Source organism: Chaetodon auriga, chromosome 2, assembly GCF_051107435.1.
Source record: "Chaetodon auriga isolate fChaAug3 chromosome 2, fChaAug3.hap1, whole genome shotgun sequence".
Lineage (NCBI taxonomy): Eukaryota > Metazoa > Chordata > Actinopteri > Chaetodontiformes > Chaetodontidae > Chaetodon > Chaetodon auriga.
The window spans coordinates 2935001-2954701 of NC_135075.1; the positions used below are offsets into that span (position 1 = coordinate 2935001).

Genomic DNA, 19701 nt, shown 5'->3' on the forward strand with positions numbered 1-19701 from the left:
TGCAACTTAACTTTTTCTCAGTAGTCTTATTAGCAATCACCTATTTTACTTTCCTGGCATCTGGTTGTCAAAAGTTTGTTTCCTGGGTTCAGCACTGAGCAAAGCCTGTGAAATAAATACTCCTACCAGCTAAAGTAGTGTGACTCAATGGGCAAAAGGTGACCTGTAGCAAGGAGAGAAAATACTTGAAATAATGCCCTGTCTCCATACTGCCACCAACTTCATCTTTTGTCAGAAGAGGGCTGGGTTCAGGGAAGAATACTTCTCACATCACAAACACACATATACACCTCACACATGGCAGTGGCTCCCAACTCCATCTATCTCTTCTAAGTGGTCGAAAGATAAATCTAGGTCACCGGATTATTCAAAGGATTTTTATATAAATGTATATATAGACATATATATAGACATCCATTTAATTACATTAATGGAGCCAATCGCTCCTGGGTTGAACTCAAACCTGTTGTTCATACTAAGATTTTGTTTCTTTTTAAGGGGTCAAAAACAAAATGGCTGTGAACCACTTCTCTGTAGCATCTGTAGCATGTTTACTACGGCAGCATCCGGTTCCACACAGGCCTTCCCTCATGGCCTCCTTGTTTGTTACTGGCGGGAGAGAGGAGTGGTGGTGAGGCAGGGCAGAAAGAGAGGAGTGACAAAGCTCTGGGAATCTGCCCTGGAAGGACGGCACTGGCACTTTCTTTTATTCTTAACAGTGACCCAACAAACAGCTGGATGATTTTATTTACCTCTACATACATCTGGCTGAGTAGCACAGTTAACTCATTTATAATTCAAATAGGAAACAGATCTCACTATGTATAGAAAGGTAGAATTTCTGAACTTGGCAGCACCCTGTTAGTATGATGAAGATACTTTGGCAGACAGATCTGACCCCAGTGACCGAATGAGTCAGCTGGTAGCAACACATATCTAGACCATCAATTTTAAGCAGGATTGTCTTATTTTATCATTTTGGTGCAATAAAAAAAAAAAAAAAAAAAAAAAAGACTAAACAGGCTACTATGAAAAATGCTATAATATACAACTTCTGTACATAGTCTGTAAACCATGTGAACAAGTAGAGACGTACTTGTGTATAAACTCATTCTGCAATGTAATTAAAAAAGGAGACAGAATCCAGCACTTGCAGCTTTCATGTTTTACACATCAATACAGATCATTGTTTCCGTTTGCACAAAAGAGGCATAAAATACAGAAAGTATAATTCATTACATAAACATCCACATACTCTTGGTGCTCTAATCAAACTAAGATTCATGTTTTAAAAATTGATAAAGCATCTTACTAAATAGCTGTCTAATTTCAATATGATGTGGAAAATATATTACTTTACTTGTAGTGACTTGGACAGCCCCTCATTTATTCCCTACAGAGGCTAAGGCAATGAAAGAAAACAGCTGCCCAGAACGCCCAATAACTCAAATCAAAACAGTTACTTCATTGAGATCATTAGATCCGTCTTAGTGCAATGCAAATACTCAATGTGTTGACAAATTAACATCAGCAGTGACTCAGAGCAACTGTAGGAGTTCAGCAAAAAACCTTCTAATGTATTGTACAGGCTATAAAGTTACATGTAGAGCAGTACTACAGGCAGGAGTCAAAAATACAGCAGGATTACATCAATGTGGCAAACACATTTAGCCACTTTTGTTACTTGAACCATTTATCATCACAAGATTAAGCCTAAGGCTACTCAGTGGTTTCATAAATTTAACAGCAAATCTGACAACATTACAAGGAAAAAAAAAAAAAAAAAAAAATCAAAGCGAAGCTACACATTGACACTTTTCCACTGGGAAATATAAACCGAAACCCAACACTGCTTTTAAACATATGCAACGGACTAATTCATGTACATAAAAATACATATGAACTGTATATAAATAATGTCACTGCAGGTCACCTTCTGCAAAAGATAATTCAAACAAGGATGAGTGTTGCTGTTACTGAGTAGTGTAAATGTAACATTTTGATCAGCGAGGAACTAAACCTGACATCTATTAGTCACTTCCACTGTGAAGTCATGCATAACAGCTATTGGAGTAAACATGCAGAATGCCTGTCTTACTCTGAATACAGGGGAGAATTAAACAAGACTGCAACAACCTGAAACATCATGCAAAATGTACTTTTAAAATAAAGGTCTCTGCTCACCCATCTGAAGTACAGACAGGTGCAGTAGAATGTAGTGTGATTTTTCTTCCTACTTGGTGTGTATTGTATTTTCTTTTTGCCATCAACAGTTAAGGGCAAGAATATCAAAGTGTGCTAAAACATCTGAGTGCGTGAAATTTAGATTATTAGATGAGAATATTGTTGGAGGAATGACATGGCTGTGAATTTAACTGTTAGATGGTCTTGCGCCTCGGAGGCAGAGTTCAGAAAAGGAGAGAACATTCTACAGTATGAACACATGCCATAGTCCGATTATACAAAAGGAAAAAGAGCATTCAATATATTTTAACCAACAAGCTCATCTACTGAAATTACAGTTATTGACATGTTTTTGCAATACGCAGTGCTTGGGATCTGAACTGTAGCACTTCTTCCAGATTACACAGGGTCGAACTGGCCTGGCTAAAGAGAGAACCCTGGCTATGCATTTGCTCCCACCTAAAGTTAACCTCTGGGTGTCATTTCTTATGGCCACACTTTTATTGGATGTGAGGGATGTTTGATTTCAACTTCTGTTAATCCTTTGCCTTTTCCCTGGTTGAAGACCAGTAGAGATTCTGGGCTCTTACATCACAATTTCATCACTAGGTGACTCCCCACATCAGGGGAGGGCAGTGTGCTAATGTGGAAGCAAATGCACTGCAGGGCTGCTGTTATGAACACCAAATGCAGACAGTTTTAGGTTTCAACTCAAGCTATATTCACAGTAGCTCTTATTGTACATAGTGTGAAAGTGTTTTAGTTTGTATTTGCACTTAGTGTTTTCATGGCATATAGGAATTGGGAGTTGACAGATTTTGAAAAAAAGAAAGAACTTAGTGTTGCTCAGTCACTGGGGACTGGATTAACTGTCCAACACTGCCAAGTGTTGGGAGGTATGAGGGGTATGTAGGACAACTGCCTTCCTTTTATTTCCATTTCTGCAGGTGAACATCAGAGACCAGTGTTGGGGACAAAGCAGATCTGCTGTGGGTACAGGGCTAAGCTTGAGGACCTCAGTGATGTGGCTAGGGCCCAGGGGCCCCTCCTTCTTCCATGGTGGCCGGTGGGTTGGGATCCTTGTGGAAAGGAGTCTCCTTGTAAATGAACCAGCAGTTGCCTGCCCACAGGATCATGTTCAAAAAGCCAAAAATCTGTAGAGAGACAGAAAAACAAACAAGATGACTAATGACAACAAACACTGTTTACTGTGTACTTTTAAACTTTACAGTGTTTACATTATGTCCTCCTCCTTTGCCTTCCAGCTGAGTTGTGCCATAAGCTTTTAAAAGTCTGTTTGCTCAACACCACCACTCCTGGTAACACTATAAAACACTGTGTACTATTTGGTAGCAAACATTGAAATTTGAATATTGGCGACCAGTAAGGCTTAAAAACAGGTTTGACCTGAACATCAGCACTTTCATTATGGTCAAAAAACACAGATGCTAAAACATGAACATGTGAACAGTTATTGCATTTACACATTTCTTTGGACTCAAATAGTGCACCCAAAACAGGAAAATAAAAATGCTACCATAAGATGACATTTTCATTCTACAAAGTGCATTGAAATTGTATTATACATAGTTAACTCTACACTGCTGCAGCAAATAGTGAAACAGTCCTACCATTGAAAGGGAATAGACGGTGTACAATTGGACACCAGATGGCACTGGCTGTACTCTGCCACAAGAGCACTTACATACAGCAACATTTTACTATCCGCCACCCTCCAGTTTTATATGGAATACTGAGGTTGGTATTATGCCGGGATCAGACTACACGTTTTCTGTCTTTGACGATGGTCACCGTGTCAGATCTAACAATCACAGTGCTGCGGGTGTGGGTGCCGTACTGTTGCTGTGTGTTGGTTGGGTTACTGGCAAGACTACACGTATGACCCCGACTAATCACAGCACATCTTATTTCACAATCAGTTCAGGTGTCATTGGGGAGGCGGGTGAAGTATCTGTCAATTACAGTGACAAAAGAGTTGTGTGTGATGGTGGTGGTCTTGTGCACCCAACAAAAGAAAAGAAAGAAAAAACGGTTGTGGATGCGCTGTAACATAAAAAGCAAATGCAAGAGGCAGCGTAAACTTGAGCCAATTTGCTCATTATTTATACATCTACTGGGCAGCATCCAGATAGCAATCAGGGCAGGTACAAGTCTCACATATAGTAATTTTATTTCCATAGTTATTCACTTGACAAGGAGCAGGCTTGGCTGTGTTGGCTGCACCAATCAGGCTACTTTAATGTTAGACCTGGAATTAGTAATGATAAGCATATTCCCGCAGTTAGGACAGGGATAATGTTATGACAGCACAGCCAGCTACTCGCCGGGCTGGTGAAGTGCTTCTGCTACTTCTTGCCAAGAATTGTCTTTTTTGACTCTGTCCTCCTCCCTTGAGGAAATGTCAAACAGAACTGAACTGTTGCCACAGCTCAACCAACATTTCCTCTCTTTCACTGTCCCACCTGACAGAAGCAACCTCAGCATCCCCCCCCCCCCCTCCTCTTTGCCATGGTTACCTGACTGCACTTGGGAGAGAGGACCTGATTGGTAAACGCCCAGGAACATGTGGGAGATCACACTAGATGTGTCAGGTTGTCATGGAGTGTAGTGGGGTGTCTTTAGCATGTCATACTAAATAAATCTAGACACCTGATTTTTTTGTTCACACAATCGGCTATGACGCTGGTAATTGGTCGGCCACGACAAATTTGTCTCAAACTTGGGGTAGATTTGTGTAGTCTGACCTCAGCATTAGGTGCTAGTCTGTTACAAAATGCACAGTGTAATAGGGTTATAACTGTGATGCTCCTGAAAACAGTGCACAGCTGGTGAAAACAGTCAGTATGAAGCATGTTGGCTTAGTTGATTATCAGATCAAGATGCTTTTGGACAAAAATAGTGGTTAAACAGATGTAGCTTCCCACTATCTTGGGTATGGATGAAGTACAGTTATTTATAAAGTATCCTACACACACCATCTGTAAGGAACAGAAATAATATTAAAAAGAATGACACTATGGTTTAGTGTAACTGTATAATAATAATACAATGAAATGAATGATGCCCTTCAGAGTTTGTGGATTCAACATATTGAAAAGGCTGACAGGCAGATCTACACATTTCAATGCAGGAGAAATCATGAAATACAGAAAGTTGAATCACTTTCAGGATTATGTAAAGCTCCATATGCAGAGGGGAAGGCCAAAAATATTCTTCCCTAAAGTGAATAATTGCCTATAAACGAATGTAAACTTCATGTGCTTTTTAAAATGGATTCCAGCTGAAAGCTCGGCAAGATTAAATAATGTGAATGTGACCTGGTTCTGAAAATAAGTTAGCTGATGTTTTGGCAGTGATGTTTGTCTCCTATGGTGTCTAAACGGCCATGATGTTGTGGCCAAATAGTTTTCCTGCACATTCTGCATTAAAGATCAGAAATTTTGTGGTAATGAACTATGAGTAATGATATCATGTGGGATACAATAATTTGCAAAAATATTTGAAAGAAAATCATTGAATCTGCATGACTTTGAGATGCAATGAACAAAGTTTTAAGGGGAGTAGATGGAACTGCTGCTGTAAGCTCAGTTTCCTTGTTTAGCATAGCTATGTGGGTAGACTGATTACATCTTGGACAAAACTGGTCACATGATGTCGGAAACTGATAAATACATTTGAATATCTTGTTGCTATTTTGAATCAAAAGTTCTCCTGGAATGTGCAACCACGTGTCTCCTATTTTTTTTCCCCAGCTGCTGGAAACATCTCTGCAGCTATGCTACTGTAAATCTTGGAGTAGACAGGATACGTTTCCTCAGGTTCTAAAAGTTTATTAAGATACTGTTCGCTCTCTCTGAGAATCACGGGGTATGAGAAAGGTCTGCAGCACTACTTTACCATGACTTACCACAGAGGCATTGAGACGACCCATGGAAGGAAAGTCTCCTGGTTTACAGATGTCCTTGCACGACTCCACAAGGTTGTCTGGGTTAGTGGCCCATTTGACATCAGTCAGACCTTTGCCCCAGGCTGAGGACGACACAAGCCACAGGAAGGCAAAGGCAGCGGTCACCACCAGGTCCTGGCAGGAGCAGTACAAAGCAAACACTGAGCATGTTTACATACACATTAATGTGCCCTGAGTATTCAGAGGGTTTTTAGGTCAGGCTGAATGCAAATCATGCTGTTTCTAACATACAAAATGAGCATGCTCTCATTCCAAGAACAAAATATTAAGTTTTCAGGTCTTTAACAGTTCTTATTTGCTGTGCATTTTTTTTATATTCTGAATGCAATAGAGTATCAAACACCGGTGTTTTGGCCACAGTCTGTATCTGCATACAGGCTCCTAGAATAATTCATAATTAATAATGTAGTGAATAATTTCGCAAACTGTATTGGATGATATTTGTCTGATGTGCTACTTTTGGTTATTTTGCCATCCATCCATTCTCTATACTTACATATTGATGTTCATGATCACATGGGGGCTGGAGCCCCTTGTACATGTTTTTGATTGCCTCTATTTGTCTATGCACATGTGCTCCAAAATCAAACTGACACTCTTTCTGTCTGAGATATTAAGAATGACATTTTAGAGAAAGTTGTAAAATGAAATTAGGGCCATACCAAAAGGAAGATGAAATGAATGCAATTAAACACTTATTTGATTCTGTGGAATAATTATGGAGGGGGTGGGTGGGTGTTGGTGACAAAATAAGAGGGATATTTTTCATAGCACAGCTTTGAAATTGCTTTTATTTATTTATCACAAGCAAACCAATATAAAATCAAGGAAGAGTCATTTAACAGTTGCTGCTTTACCCCAACTCATCCCACCCCCCTGTGTCCTGGTTACCACATCGAGGCTCTGCCTCAGCAAAGCTTGTCAGAGGGCGAAGCACATACTCATAGAACTGGAGTTAGATCATCAGAAATTCTACTGTATTTACCACACAATAACACTGTTGTTGTGACAAACAACAAAAAATAAAAAAAAACAAAAAAACAGTTCAGTCAGGAAAGAATACAAATCGGATGCAGACTGGAAGGTAGGAAAAAAATCTTTAAAAAAAAAACTCCTACAGTTGTGTTGTTTTCCCTGCTGTGCTGAACCATGACCCAAAAAAGGAGGTTTATGCCAAATCGTTAATTTTTTTGCACTGTTACACCCCTGCTTATTCCAACTGGACTTCCTGGTTTATCTTTTGTGTCTCACAGGACCCTTAAATAACATGCACCCACCAGGCTGATATTGGTTTGAATACCCAAGATGTTAGAAAAGACAACCCCAACTCTCCTCATACCCCAGGTTGGTGGATGTGAAGGGGGTTTCCACCAAGCTCATTGCTGAACAAAGGACATGTACTCACTATGATGGGTCCACGAGTGGTCTGGCGGTAGATGCTTTGGTAGCCCAGGTAGAGGATCAGCGTGGCAGTGCAATAAAGGAACCCGAACACACCGATGCAGACGAAGAACTCTGCAGAGGAGGAGAAGTCGCCTTGCAGGAAGGTTTCATTGCTTGGACTGCTGTTACACGAGGGGATCTTATATGGGTGTGCTAGCAACCTGAAAGCAGGTAGAGAGGAGGAGGGTACATTCAACAACCGCTCAAATGACTCCGGTTTTTACTCTCTTGTTGTGTAACTTAAAAAAAAAAAAAAAAAAAAAAAAAAAAACAGTCCTCACCTGGGTTATTCTTCTATCCAAGGAAAGCAGGAAAAGAAAATATGAAAGGATTAAAGGAGACTTGTAAGATTTTACAAAGGCTGCGTGCTGAACCCCTGTATGGTCCCGGATCAGCTCATTTCACAGCATTTTCTCCAGTTATTAAGTATTATGATGAACAGAAGACACATAAACAGACCTCGTTCCTGATGATTTGTTTATGTGTCTAACTGATTACCTCATAATTATAATAACCTCATCAACTTTAGCACCACATCAACAATAATTCAATGCTGTAATAATATGGTGTATATGTATATAATTTATACTGCATTATTCTACTACTACTACTGCTATTATCATTATTACCATTACTATTATTAATATTATCATCATCAACTATTTTTACCATTTTTATATCACTATATATTGCTAGTAATGTTATTACTATAGTTTTAGTATTAGCAGTAGTAGTATTCTTGTATTCTATTACTCTTACTTAATGCAAAATGTTGCACAACAGATATATTTTTTATATAGACTGGTGTTATTTATTGTAGCACAATACGCAAAGTTTAGATATTTACACTCACATGTATTATATTATTTATGGTTCATTTATACTGTTGTATGGTGTATACATTTTTAAACACTCTATATTTAAAGATATCCCTTATTTCCTTTTCTAATCTTATTACTGTTCTACAATGGCAGCAAGAGCAATTGACCCAATTTCCCCTCAAGCACTAGTAACGTATTCTGATTCTGACATGGTAATGGGAAGAAGACTCTGGGTTAATAGAGATCTACTGAAAAGTAACTTAATAATGCATTTTTTAATTTGCATTGTGTGACCTACTGAATAAAAGCTCTCTCTCTTACACACTGTTTTTATCTCTCCCCCTCCATGAATGACTGATTAAACAGATTTAACAGCTTTTCCCCGGTGTAAAATTTCTACTTTACCTCAGTGCAGCCCACCAGTAAACAACTGTACAATTTCACTATTCAGAGCCTGAAAAGGGACAGCAATCCTTAGCAAATATCTCCCCCAATCGTGTTTCTAAATGACCTAACAACACCATGCATGTTGTGTTTCTTCACCCTTATTTCCTCTAAGTGCTCATCTCCGTTGGCTCTATTCATACAGAATTCCAGCAAAGTCAGCTAAACTACTGCTAAGTTTCATGCTAGCGCCATTTCCTCTACTGACATCCAGTGTGATCATCATCACTTTGATTAACAGCTCTGTCTCTATTGACTTTCAGTGGAAATGTATGGTGGTGATGTTATCATATCATGTCTTCATTTCACAACACTAAGCTGTCCAAATTCATAATTCGATATTCAAGGATATTCTTAGTGTGATATAGATTTAAACCATGAGGTCCAGTCCTTTTTTACAGGGGCTCTAAACACAGAGACCAGCAATTACTGTTTGCACTGGTTACCCAGGAGCATTCAGACCTGCATACAAATCATTATTTTCTGCTTCTGCAGTCACCTGACAACATAAACATAGATGTCTTTGCAACATCAGTACTGTGTGTTCACCTACACTGAGAGACAGAATAAGCAACAAGTGAGAAAGTTGCTGCAGAGTAGTGGAGTAACCATACTTTTCACCAGATGATGGCAGTAATGAACAATTGTGTTGTTTGCTGAAAGGTGAGAAAGACCAAACTCTAAGTGTTTTAGTGTGGGAAGCAAATTTCAAGAAAATAATCTCAAAATCCTGTTTCACACAATAACTGCAGATAAACAGTAAATGACTAGAAGCGCTCTAGTGTTCTCCAGTACCTGAATGGGTAGCCAAATACAGGGTTTACATTCTGAATCTCCTGGGATCCTGGGCAGGTGACTGTAAAGTGGGTTGTCCCTGAGTAACCTCCGGTGGTGGCAAAGGCAAAGATGGTGAACACCTGTAGAGGCAAAGAAATAAGCGAGGATGGGAGGTTTTAAACAGACAGTTTGAGGGAGAGACAGAGACAGCTTGTTTGACTGACAGGCCTCAAACTATCAGGCTTTTGGTTTTGAAGGAAATCAAACCTGATTCTGCTGCTGTAATTTTGAACTAACAAAAAATCTGAATACAAAGTTGGTTAGAAATTAAATTAAAGCCAATTTAATGTCCTCATATTTCTAAACATTAAATTGAGACACAATTAACTATATTGCCTTTTAGGATCAGAGTTAAGCTTCTACACTGATACCATGACACCTTTTCCCTTCCCTTACAGAACAAATGCTTTTTTTCTTCTGAACTAACATCCCTACCTCACTATCACTCTCCTCCCAGCAGTTGTTACATTCTTTTTCCACACAGGAAACTCCCCTTCCTCCCCCTCAGAGGGCTGAAAGCGCAAATGGCAAACCCCTACGGTGAGGCTGACAAACCAAACTTTCAGGTCCAATCAGTCCAGCTCTTGCAAAAAGCCATCTTTTCACAGCTGACTTGTAGTTACATGCCATATGCTGCAACTAAGATACACTTAAGTAGTAGACAGTAAGTAGGGCCCCATGAAATCTGTTTTCATTTTGACCAGATTCCATTTAATTTTTTTCCCGAATTAAGTGCTTTTTTTTTTTGTTTTTTTTTGTTTAAATTTTTCTTTCTGTGTTTTACATTTTAAAAAATAGTGTCTAATCATGTGGTGGATTAACAAAATGCTAACAATTCAATAATAAAATCAGAATTGAATGAACATCAGTGAAAGGATCTTCTGCAGGACAGCTTCCATATGAAGCTCTAACACATCGAGCTCAAACACATATATATAGCGGGCTGACAGCTTCCTCCACAAAGGCATCAGTGAACAATTGGTTTGATGGCTATCATATAATTTGATTGCATTTCTATTGAAGAATTAATATTGTACTAGTAATCTTAAGTGTACCATAAACCCTTATTGTCTCTTCCTGACAATGAACACACACACACACACACACACACACACACACACACACACACACACACACACACACACACACACACACACAGCTAGTTAGTGACCAGCTGTTTGATGAAACTATGTATTTGGGACCAGTTTTGTGTCTTCAGAAGGAACTGATGGACTCAGGGATGAGAGCCACTGACAGGTAAGAGAAGTTGGAAAGTGTTGGACGACTAACACATTGTTGGATTGGTTTCGATTTCATGAGTCATTTAACTAAATATTGTTTAACTGATGTTTTCCCCATTGTAAATGTTGAAATGAATTGCTAAGCCAGAGAGTGCTGGATAATAGTGGGAATTAGATATAATACAAGATTTAGAGCAACTCACTCCTGCCTTTATGTCAAGCAGGGTGGACTACTGCATTCGCTGCACATATTTATAATGCAGCACTGAGAAGCAAACAAAGGATAAGTAAGACTGACATGTAAAAACTGGCCGCTTGTTGAATTCATGCTCCAAACAACCCGAGACTGAACACAAGACCGACGGACACTACTGCAGTACTGCAACAGTACTGAGCTGATCACAGTACAGTTCATAATACAGTACAGCAGCTCCGACCAGGACTCCAGGGACCACAGTGTTGCTGGACTGAGGACAGACTGGACATTACAGTGACTTCATATGGCCTCTTGAGGTGCAAAGTGGTATTATGAGACAGGGCAGGCTGGGGCTAGCTGGTTAGCATGCTAACTTCAGTAGATATCTCTGAAACACAATTCACACGTCTGATATAATGTCAAAACTGATTTTTTTTCACATTCATTTGATAATTTTAGTTAATTTCTGAATGTTTTAAACTAAAATTCTTCCATATTGCTCCTTTAAATGTGAATGAATATTTTATTCTGTCAAAGTTGTTTTTCCTATCACATAAGAATGAATGTCAGCAAAAAGTTTCTTCTCATGGGAGAAAAACAAGCTGATATCTACAACTATGCTGACAGACAGCAGACACTGGCAGGAAGAATGGAAAGCAGAGGGGAACCCAGACCATTTCCTCTAACCTTTAGCATGAACTGACTGTGCAGAAAAACTGAGATGGCACTCGAGGGCCACCAGAGAGTTGACTGCAGTGCAGAACAAAGAGAATTTAGAAGTTTTAATTTATTGGCACACCATGGTTGGGTTAAAATATGTCCAGTTTGCATCTGTTTGTAACAGATTTTTCAGGTGGGTCATGAATTAAGCATCAAGGTTTGGACAAGATTTGAACAGCCTTTCTTCAGCCATAGCATGAACTCCCTACACTGACACTTAACAGATGTAAAGAAATTGCGCAATCCACATTGTACAAAAAGATTTAGAAGCCTGATTCCTGAAGGCAGTCGTAGTGATTCTATACAACCAAGTCTTCCTAAAAAGCTCTTACACACTTGAGAAGCACCAGTGGTCCTTTCTAACACGGGAAAAATCTTATTCAAGCTACTCTATCTGTAAACAAACTACAACTCGACTACAATGCCATAGAGATTCTGGCTGCTATTTTTAAGGACATTACATGCTAAAATACAGACACAAACTAGGCACAGAGCAGAGAAGGATTTCATACAGCAGCTCTTATCAAGCCAAAGTTGGCACACATTGTAAACATACCACCCATGAAACTAATATGTGGAAAGTATGAAGAAAATATGTCAAGTGTTTCCTTAAGGCTGGGATAACCATGAGATGTAATGGTCTTTTTTTATACAATTATCTGTTTCATTTCATGCTTTCATCATGGGATTTGCTAAGGATCTCTTACAGACGAACATAAATAATAATACATTGTATAAGGTAACATATACTATCCTAGGATGGTGTCAGAATAACATTTCCAAAAGACATAACACACAAGATAAGAGATATGTACATTTATACAACATTTATTCATCTTACACGTGACACATATACCTCTCATCCCAACCCCTTACCCTCCACAAACATAGAGACACCCACAGACACACTTCACATTAGGGTTGGACATTATGACCGTATATACTGTGTGACAACACAAATGTGTTCACTGAGAGAGCAGCTATCCCTTGTGCCATATTTACACACTTTCATCATTCACAATGTATGTACTGCTACCCTGCTACACAGCGAGCAGGTGGCCGTGTTGATGCCACTGAGTGTGACTAATTCTTTCTAAGCCTGTAAAGTAGGGGCCTCATCAAGTCTAGTTTGATTGTAGTGAATTGTATCAGGGCGTACCTTGGTTGTTTGATTATTTAGGCCTTTGGTAATGATTTTATTGTCACTATTAATTAAGCTTGTACATACCTCCCGCCCTGGTTTTGTTATCACATTGATAACTGTACAGTGTTTAGGGGAGAACATTGTGTCTCTATGCATTACTAATAACATTTAAAAATAATTAGCTATAGTCCAAACTATAGAATAAAATTCTATTGATAATCCATCTATGACTGGCGTTTTTTTTTTGGAGGAAAGCTGTCAACTGCGTTTAGAACATGTAGAACTATTGAAGGTGTCATTAAGCACATAATTGCAGTGTGATCTGATATGACCATATCATAAGCCTTTGTCAATATTACACTGCCTAACCCAATACTTAATTACAATGTGAGCTTTCTAAACATTGCTACGCTGTTTTTATTTCATGTGTGCTCTGCCCTCCGCATCTAAGAAAGAATTTTGCATTCGCCACCCAATCAGGGGGTAGCAGCCTCGCCCCTTTAAAATGCCAGTGCATGCACTGCTCCTCTCCCTTTCTTACTCAGTCATCTTGAGAAAAGTCTCACTCAGTAAAATATTAACTGAGTCACCATTGGGTGTTGCTGAGAGGATCCTCTTAGTAGCGTAGAACTGTTAAGTCTTCTTGCTTTTCCTGTTTCTTCCCGGCTGCTTGGGAGGGACGCGGTGCTGACTACTAGCCATACTGTACTACAGGGAAGACGACCAGTGCATCTGTGAAGGTGTTTATCCATTCCCACTCCGTCTTCAACAACTTACCACACTCACTTCTGCTAACTACTAGGTTAGCTGGTGCCATTCAGGCTGCATCACTTGCTTGTCGACTATCTTGGCCTACAGCATGCCTTGCTAGCTCCTGCTAATCGGGTTTTAGCATGAGCTAGCAGTAATGTTTAGGTGCCTCTCACTCCCTCACCTCTGCTTGGTGCTGGGGAGGGATGCGATGGTGGTTCACTACTACTGTACCATCAGAGGGATGTTTGGCCCATCTGTGAGAGAGTTCCTGCATTCCTGCTGCCTCTTCCACGATGTACTGTGCACCTCCTACTACTAGATTAGCTAGCGCCATTCAGGTTGCACTGGTAGCTACACTTGCTGCTGAGCTCTAGCTACAGCATGCCCTGCCAATATCTTGTTGCCCGTGTTAGCAGAACTGTTTCCCCTCGCTGGGAAAGTTCTTCACAAGCCGAAGGGGTTTGGAAAACGACCTCAACCCACTGAAGGCATGTAGTCCATTACCTTAATTACAAGCAACCAAATTGATTTTCACATGACAGTGATGACATGATATGGTCACAAAAAATGTGTTAGTTTCTCACAATCAAATGCTGGTGTTGCAGAATGTATTTTGAAAAGTATGAAGGAATACAGCATTACAGTACCTAGGAGTACTGAGTGACAAAGGTCAGCCCCTCCACACACTTCCCCCCTCCCCAGGACGTCCTTCCTCCAATGTCGAGCTTCTGGTTAGGACATGTGATTCTTGCTTCTGTACTTTCTCCCAAGAATAATGTCCTTTGTTCACTTACGCCTACATCTACAAATGCACATTCCCAAATCAAATCATCAGGATCCTTTTCAGCTACAAGAGTTGCATACAGTGTGCCAAAGCACTGGGTAAGCACAGGCACTGAGGTAAACACTCTGCAGGCTGCAGTAGTGTAGTAACAGCAAGATAAATAGCAGAAAGACACACACAGAGAAATGCAGTGCAGTATTTAGCAAGCTTCGGGCCCACTGAGGATTTCCAGGAATGGGTTTCATCTTTCAGGTGCCTCTGGATCTCCACACCATTTCTCAGCTTTCATCTCAGCCCTGTTTGACCCACCCGGGCCAATCTGACAGCACCCCAAATAACCCTCCAGATAGGGCAGGGGTTCCAGATCCTGATTCCAGTGTCCCACCCAACGCCTGACTGATGCATTCCTCACTAGCTCTCCTGATCAGGGAGTGGCAGGACAGATAAGAGACAGCAGCAGGCAGTCACAAGATTCTGACACTAGCAATTTAGCTTTTTGTACAACAATCTTCATTTGTATGGAGCATATCATGGGGACATACAGCCATAGTGACCCAAAAAAAGACCCAGCAGGTCATGATTACAAAAATAGCCGCACCATCCTTCACCTGACACTGTGAAAAATGACAGTTACTGGCTTATGTCCATATTTAAGAGTGTGGCATACAGGCCAGTTTGACATTCAGTAATATCAATTCTAAACATCTTCCAAAAGCATTACAATTGAGGAGGGAGGCAAACCATTTCTTCCAGCTCTAGAATACTAAGAATGTCTCACCCTGGAAGAATTCTGTCTATTTCAGCCATGAGACTGAAGCAGACCAACAACATTTGAACTTGTTGAACTTACTGGTTTAATTGGAAATAGCAATTGTTGATTCAGAACAACAATGTCTGCAGGTGTGAAAATCAGATTAGAAAGCTCAGTGACTATCATAATGATGCGAAGATCCTCAAACTCGAAAAGCAAAGCCACCTAATTGACGGACACATTTCCACATAGACAGCAGCAGTCTATTCAGTCACAAGATTCAGATACTGACAACAGCTAGCACACAGAGGCATATATTGAACCAGAAAGAGGCTGGTCTTTCAGGCCGTGTTCAGACTGGCCAGTTGCAACATTATCCAGCAAGCACTGCGGTGCCCAATCACATACAGAATGTGCAAACGAACATTACCGGTACATTATTTTGTAATGACAAAGCTGTATTTCTACTGTTCACGTTACAACTGTTGTGACTAAAGAAATGCCTGCAGCTGTGAAAACGTTTCAGAGTTGGAACATCCTGTCTCAGAACATTACACACCACTGTGTGGTGTTTGCAATTCACGGATCTCTTTATCAAACTGGACTTCCTGCATCATTTTCTATGCACAACCGATGGAGGAGGTGGGACATGTTAGGACCAACCACTACAGCAAAATGTCCCATAAAAATACCCGCTGAGGTCATTTGATGTATATTGCCTTAGTATTTCAAGAGAGATGTTAGCATTTTCTTCAGTGGCCTCTGTACAGTCACAGTTTACTTGGTGCCAGTGTGTAAAAGCGAGCTTTTAACCATGACTGTTGTGGCTGTTTGCTGTTACTCATGACATCAACTAGCGTGGCCAACTCCTCATCAATATGTGCTTTGTATCTTTTAATAAGAAATGGAGGAAAATTGTAGAAACATGACCATCTGTCCATACAAACCTTCTGATACCACTTCCTGCATCAAGTATACAATGGCCTTTGCACAATCAAGTGTACCTATGCGAATTTACCCCAGTGATATGTGTGCTGTACACTTATACCACTGCACACCATTGCCCAAGGAGACAGTTAGAGAATGCTGTGCTGCAGCAGCCAGCTGGACCCAGACACCTCATCAGCTCTACATCCAAAAATTTGAACAGAGAACTGAAAAAAGTTAGTATTGTTTAACTGCTACTGTTCAGACATTCTTTTTCCATTTTTTAAAATTACTGACCGTAAATTTCCACTTCAACAGTAAATAATATGCAAGCAAATAAACCAAATGTAAAGTATCATACACAAGATTCTGCTTGTTTTGGCATCATTTTCTTGTTAATAACATTTTACTCATGGAATAAGCAGACATTTTGATATGTCATAACAGGAAAAGCACAGCTGTAATTAACAGCATTAATGAAGGGTGCATTCTGCTTAAACATGGTCCTGGTGTTGTGTGTGGGGGCTAACTGAAATAGCTTACTGGGACACTTAATGGAAATGAGCCATTGTTGATGTTAATAATTACACCTGTGGTTTTCCTGCAATGACAAGTGAGGCGTCTGCTGCATCACTAAAAATGAACCACACAAGCAAGAAACATGAGCCAACAGACAATCAGACAGGTTGTTAACACACCCCCATCTGTTAAGAGAAAATAAAGGTCAATAAACTGTACATTTATTAAACAAACAGACTTTCTGATTAATCTTAGTCCTACTGTACTTGTTGGAACGGACTTTTTATTTCAAAGGAAAACACTGCAGTCACTTTAATTTTCAAATCCAAATTAGGTGTCTTCGATAATTTGGCTAAATTTTTGACTTACTTTGAACCTTTCCAATCAACTAACTTCTCATTTTTCTTGGCCACAAATAATGATAATCAAAACAAACAAAAAAAGAACTGCAAAACTAAGAAAATTACACACTTTTGCTACAATTCAGCTGGTATTTAGTGTATAGAAGTCTGATAATCCACCATACAACGGAACAGAAAGCGTTGATTTTTAAGGCACCTTTCCTCGAGTGAAACTGCAGCACAGCAGCAGATAATACCTGCTGCATGTGTAAATTACAATAGGACATGGCTGCTCCAGAAGTCCACGCCTTAAATACACACAGCACTGCCAGTTGTACTGAGGCAGTTAGCACAGTACTAGTACATCAACCAGAAATACAGAGCACTATGAATACTAGCTGTCACATTCTTTATCTGTTTTCTTTTTTAGTACACGGTCAGTCAGATTACTCATTAAGAAGTCAGTCACACACAGCATGCATGGTAGTGATGTTCTACTGAGCAGCAGCACATATGGGATATCCAAGCTACTTCAATCTTAACAGATGGCCTTCCTCACAACAGCTACATACAGTGGAGTTGGCTCACCAACTCACACCTCTCCTTTCGATTTTGCCCAGGTTCCACAATTGCTTGCTTTACTGTGTTTTTTTTTTCTGTAACAACACATGGCATCAACCACAGTCCTGTTCCGTGTGCTACTACTTAACTGTCTGAAGTGCAATAACTATTATCTTAGCTGTACTATTTCAACATAGAAGTCCCAAAATCCGGGAATTTCCTGGTTATTGTTTGAGCTTCCAGTTTGGTTCACTCATCGACATAATCAAGTTCATGTTGGGGGGCACGTAAGGGTTTACAGTAGAAGATCGACATCGTATCTTAGGTTAACGTTTCACTTAGGACATGCGGATCGACCAGCTATGGTATAATTTAACTCAGTGAACCGGGTCTGAAGCCAAGACTCCAAAGTTACAAATGCACAAAGCAGAGACAGAAGCACCTGCAACGGTTATTGAAGGACCTTTAAGTCTTTACACTTTAGTCTATACACTGGAATATCTTTCTGACCACTGAGACACACTTGCATGTTGCTTTGTGCATGGAATTAGTGGAATAAAAAGGCAAGAAATATCAGCATCATGAGGGTCAATGGTACGGTGGTTAATAAGATTAACTTGTACCTCGTAACTGATTTAACTGACGTTAACGTGGTTTGTTGCCTACTTTGGAGACATTCTAACTACTTTTTAACTTGACTTACCCATTCCAAGACGCGAATAAATCCAAGAGGTTCTTTCAAAGGTCCCAGGTCCAGAGAAAATCCAGACACCAATTTCTGGGTATAACAAACAAGGTGTGTAAAAAGACTAACAAAGACACACAAAGAAGTCAGCAGGTAGCCAGGTGTAAAAAAATTAGCGTTCACATTGGCATCCAAACAACTAACGTTACTGGTTTGTCACCTTGCGGCTAACTGGCCCTGCCCTTGTTAGCCAACCCCTGCTAGCGACATGCTAAAGCTTACGCTTGTCAACCTGTGTATTCAACTAACTCACCTACCTGAACAGTGTCCATTGTGGCGTGCCACACCGATAAAGCAATTTGTATTTCACTCCTAAAGTTGTCAGCTTGGTTGCAAAGCTAACTTAAAGTTACACTCCGTTTGCTTTCGAAAGGTGGCGAGCGATACAAAAGCTACTGACTGTCAGCGGGCAGCAGAGTAACAACCGAGCAAGCAACTGATAAGACTCCTGTCAAAGCCCATACAACTGAACCGCTGTCAAACCGACCAAAATAAAATCTACACCACTTCCGGTCTTTACTTTTCAAAATAAAGAAAACGAGCAAACGTGTGTGTGTGTGTGTGTGTGTGCGCGCGCACACACACACACACACACACACACACACACACACACACACACACACACAAACACACACACACACACACACACACACACACACAATATTGTAGTGTGGCAGAAGTGAAATTACCCTGACCTAACTTTGCTCCATGTAGGGCATACTTCTAAAATGATAACATATATGATAAAAAAAAGAAAAAAGAAAGAAAAGAAAAAACATTTCAAGCAATGAGGCATGCACATAAAGAAGGCTGCTGCTTACAAGTGAGCTGCCCATCCATTCCAGAAAGGCGGAATTCAGGCACATCAGCAGAAGGAGCTCACACTGCTCCCTTGTGGAACTTATATTTATTGCACCGTGAACGGTTTAGCTCTTATATTAGTTCATAATTACTTTGTATAATTCAACCGGTAAACACGAACAACACAACAAAGCCAGTGGCGGTAGAAGTTCATATTCAACGCTTGCATTCGGAATCTTCCTTGTGTGAACGGATGCAGTTTTGTCAGCAAACTGTACGTTAAGTATCAAAGTAAGGGTAGCCACTCATGCAGGAACATTAAGTAACTGTGATAGTAAAATATGTTCCTATATTATGCTATTTTGATTATTTTTGTTGATTTAACTGTGTTAAGTACAACTTTGTAGTTGGTCGACGTAAAGTAAATAGAACAACATTTCCCTCTGAATTGTAGTGGAGTAGAAAAGTTGTGTGCCACCGGCCTGTTTGTTCCGAGAAAAG

At 40.0% G+C, this 19701-nt stretch overlaps 1 protein-coding gene across 1 annotated transcript; it reads right to left on the minus strand.

The window, feature by feature from the left end:
- Window positions 1-1145: 1145 nt before the first annotated feature.
- Window positions 1146-18863, minus strand: sypl2a (synaptophysin-like 2a). The gene is made up of 6 exons (XM_076749827.1): window positions 18657-18863; window positions 18358-18432; window positions 9676-9797; window positions 7578-7776; window positions 6113-6286; window positions 1146-3338 (listed from the first exon to the last, which is right to left on the minus strand). Exons 1-6 carry the CDS (start codon window positions 18669-18671, stop codon window positions 3213-3215), a joined length of 711 nt encoding a protein of 236 aa, XP_076605942.1. The 5' UTR covers window positions 18672-18863; the 3' UTR covers window positions 1146-3212.
- Between the last annotated feature and the right edge of the window lie 838 nt (window positions 18864-19701).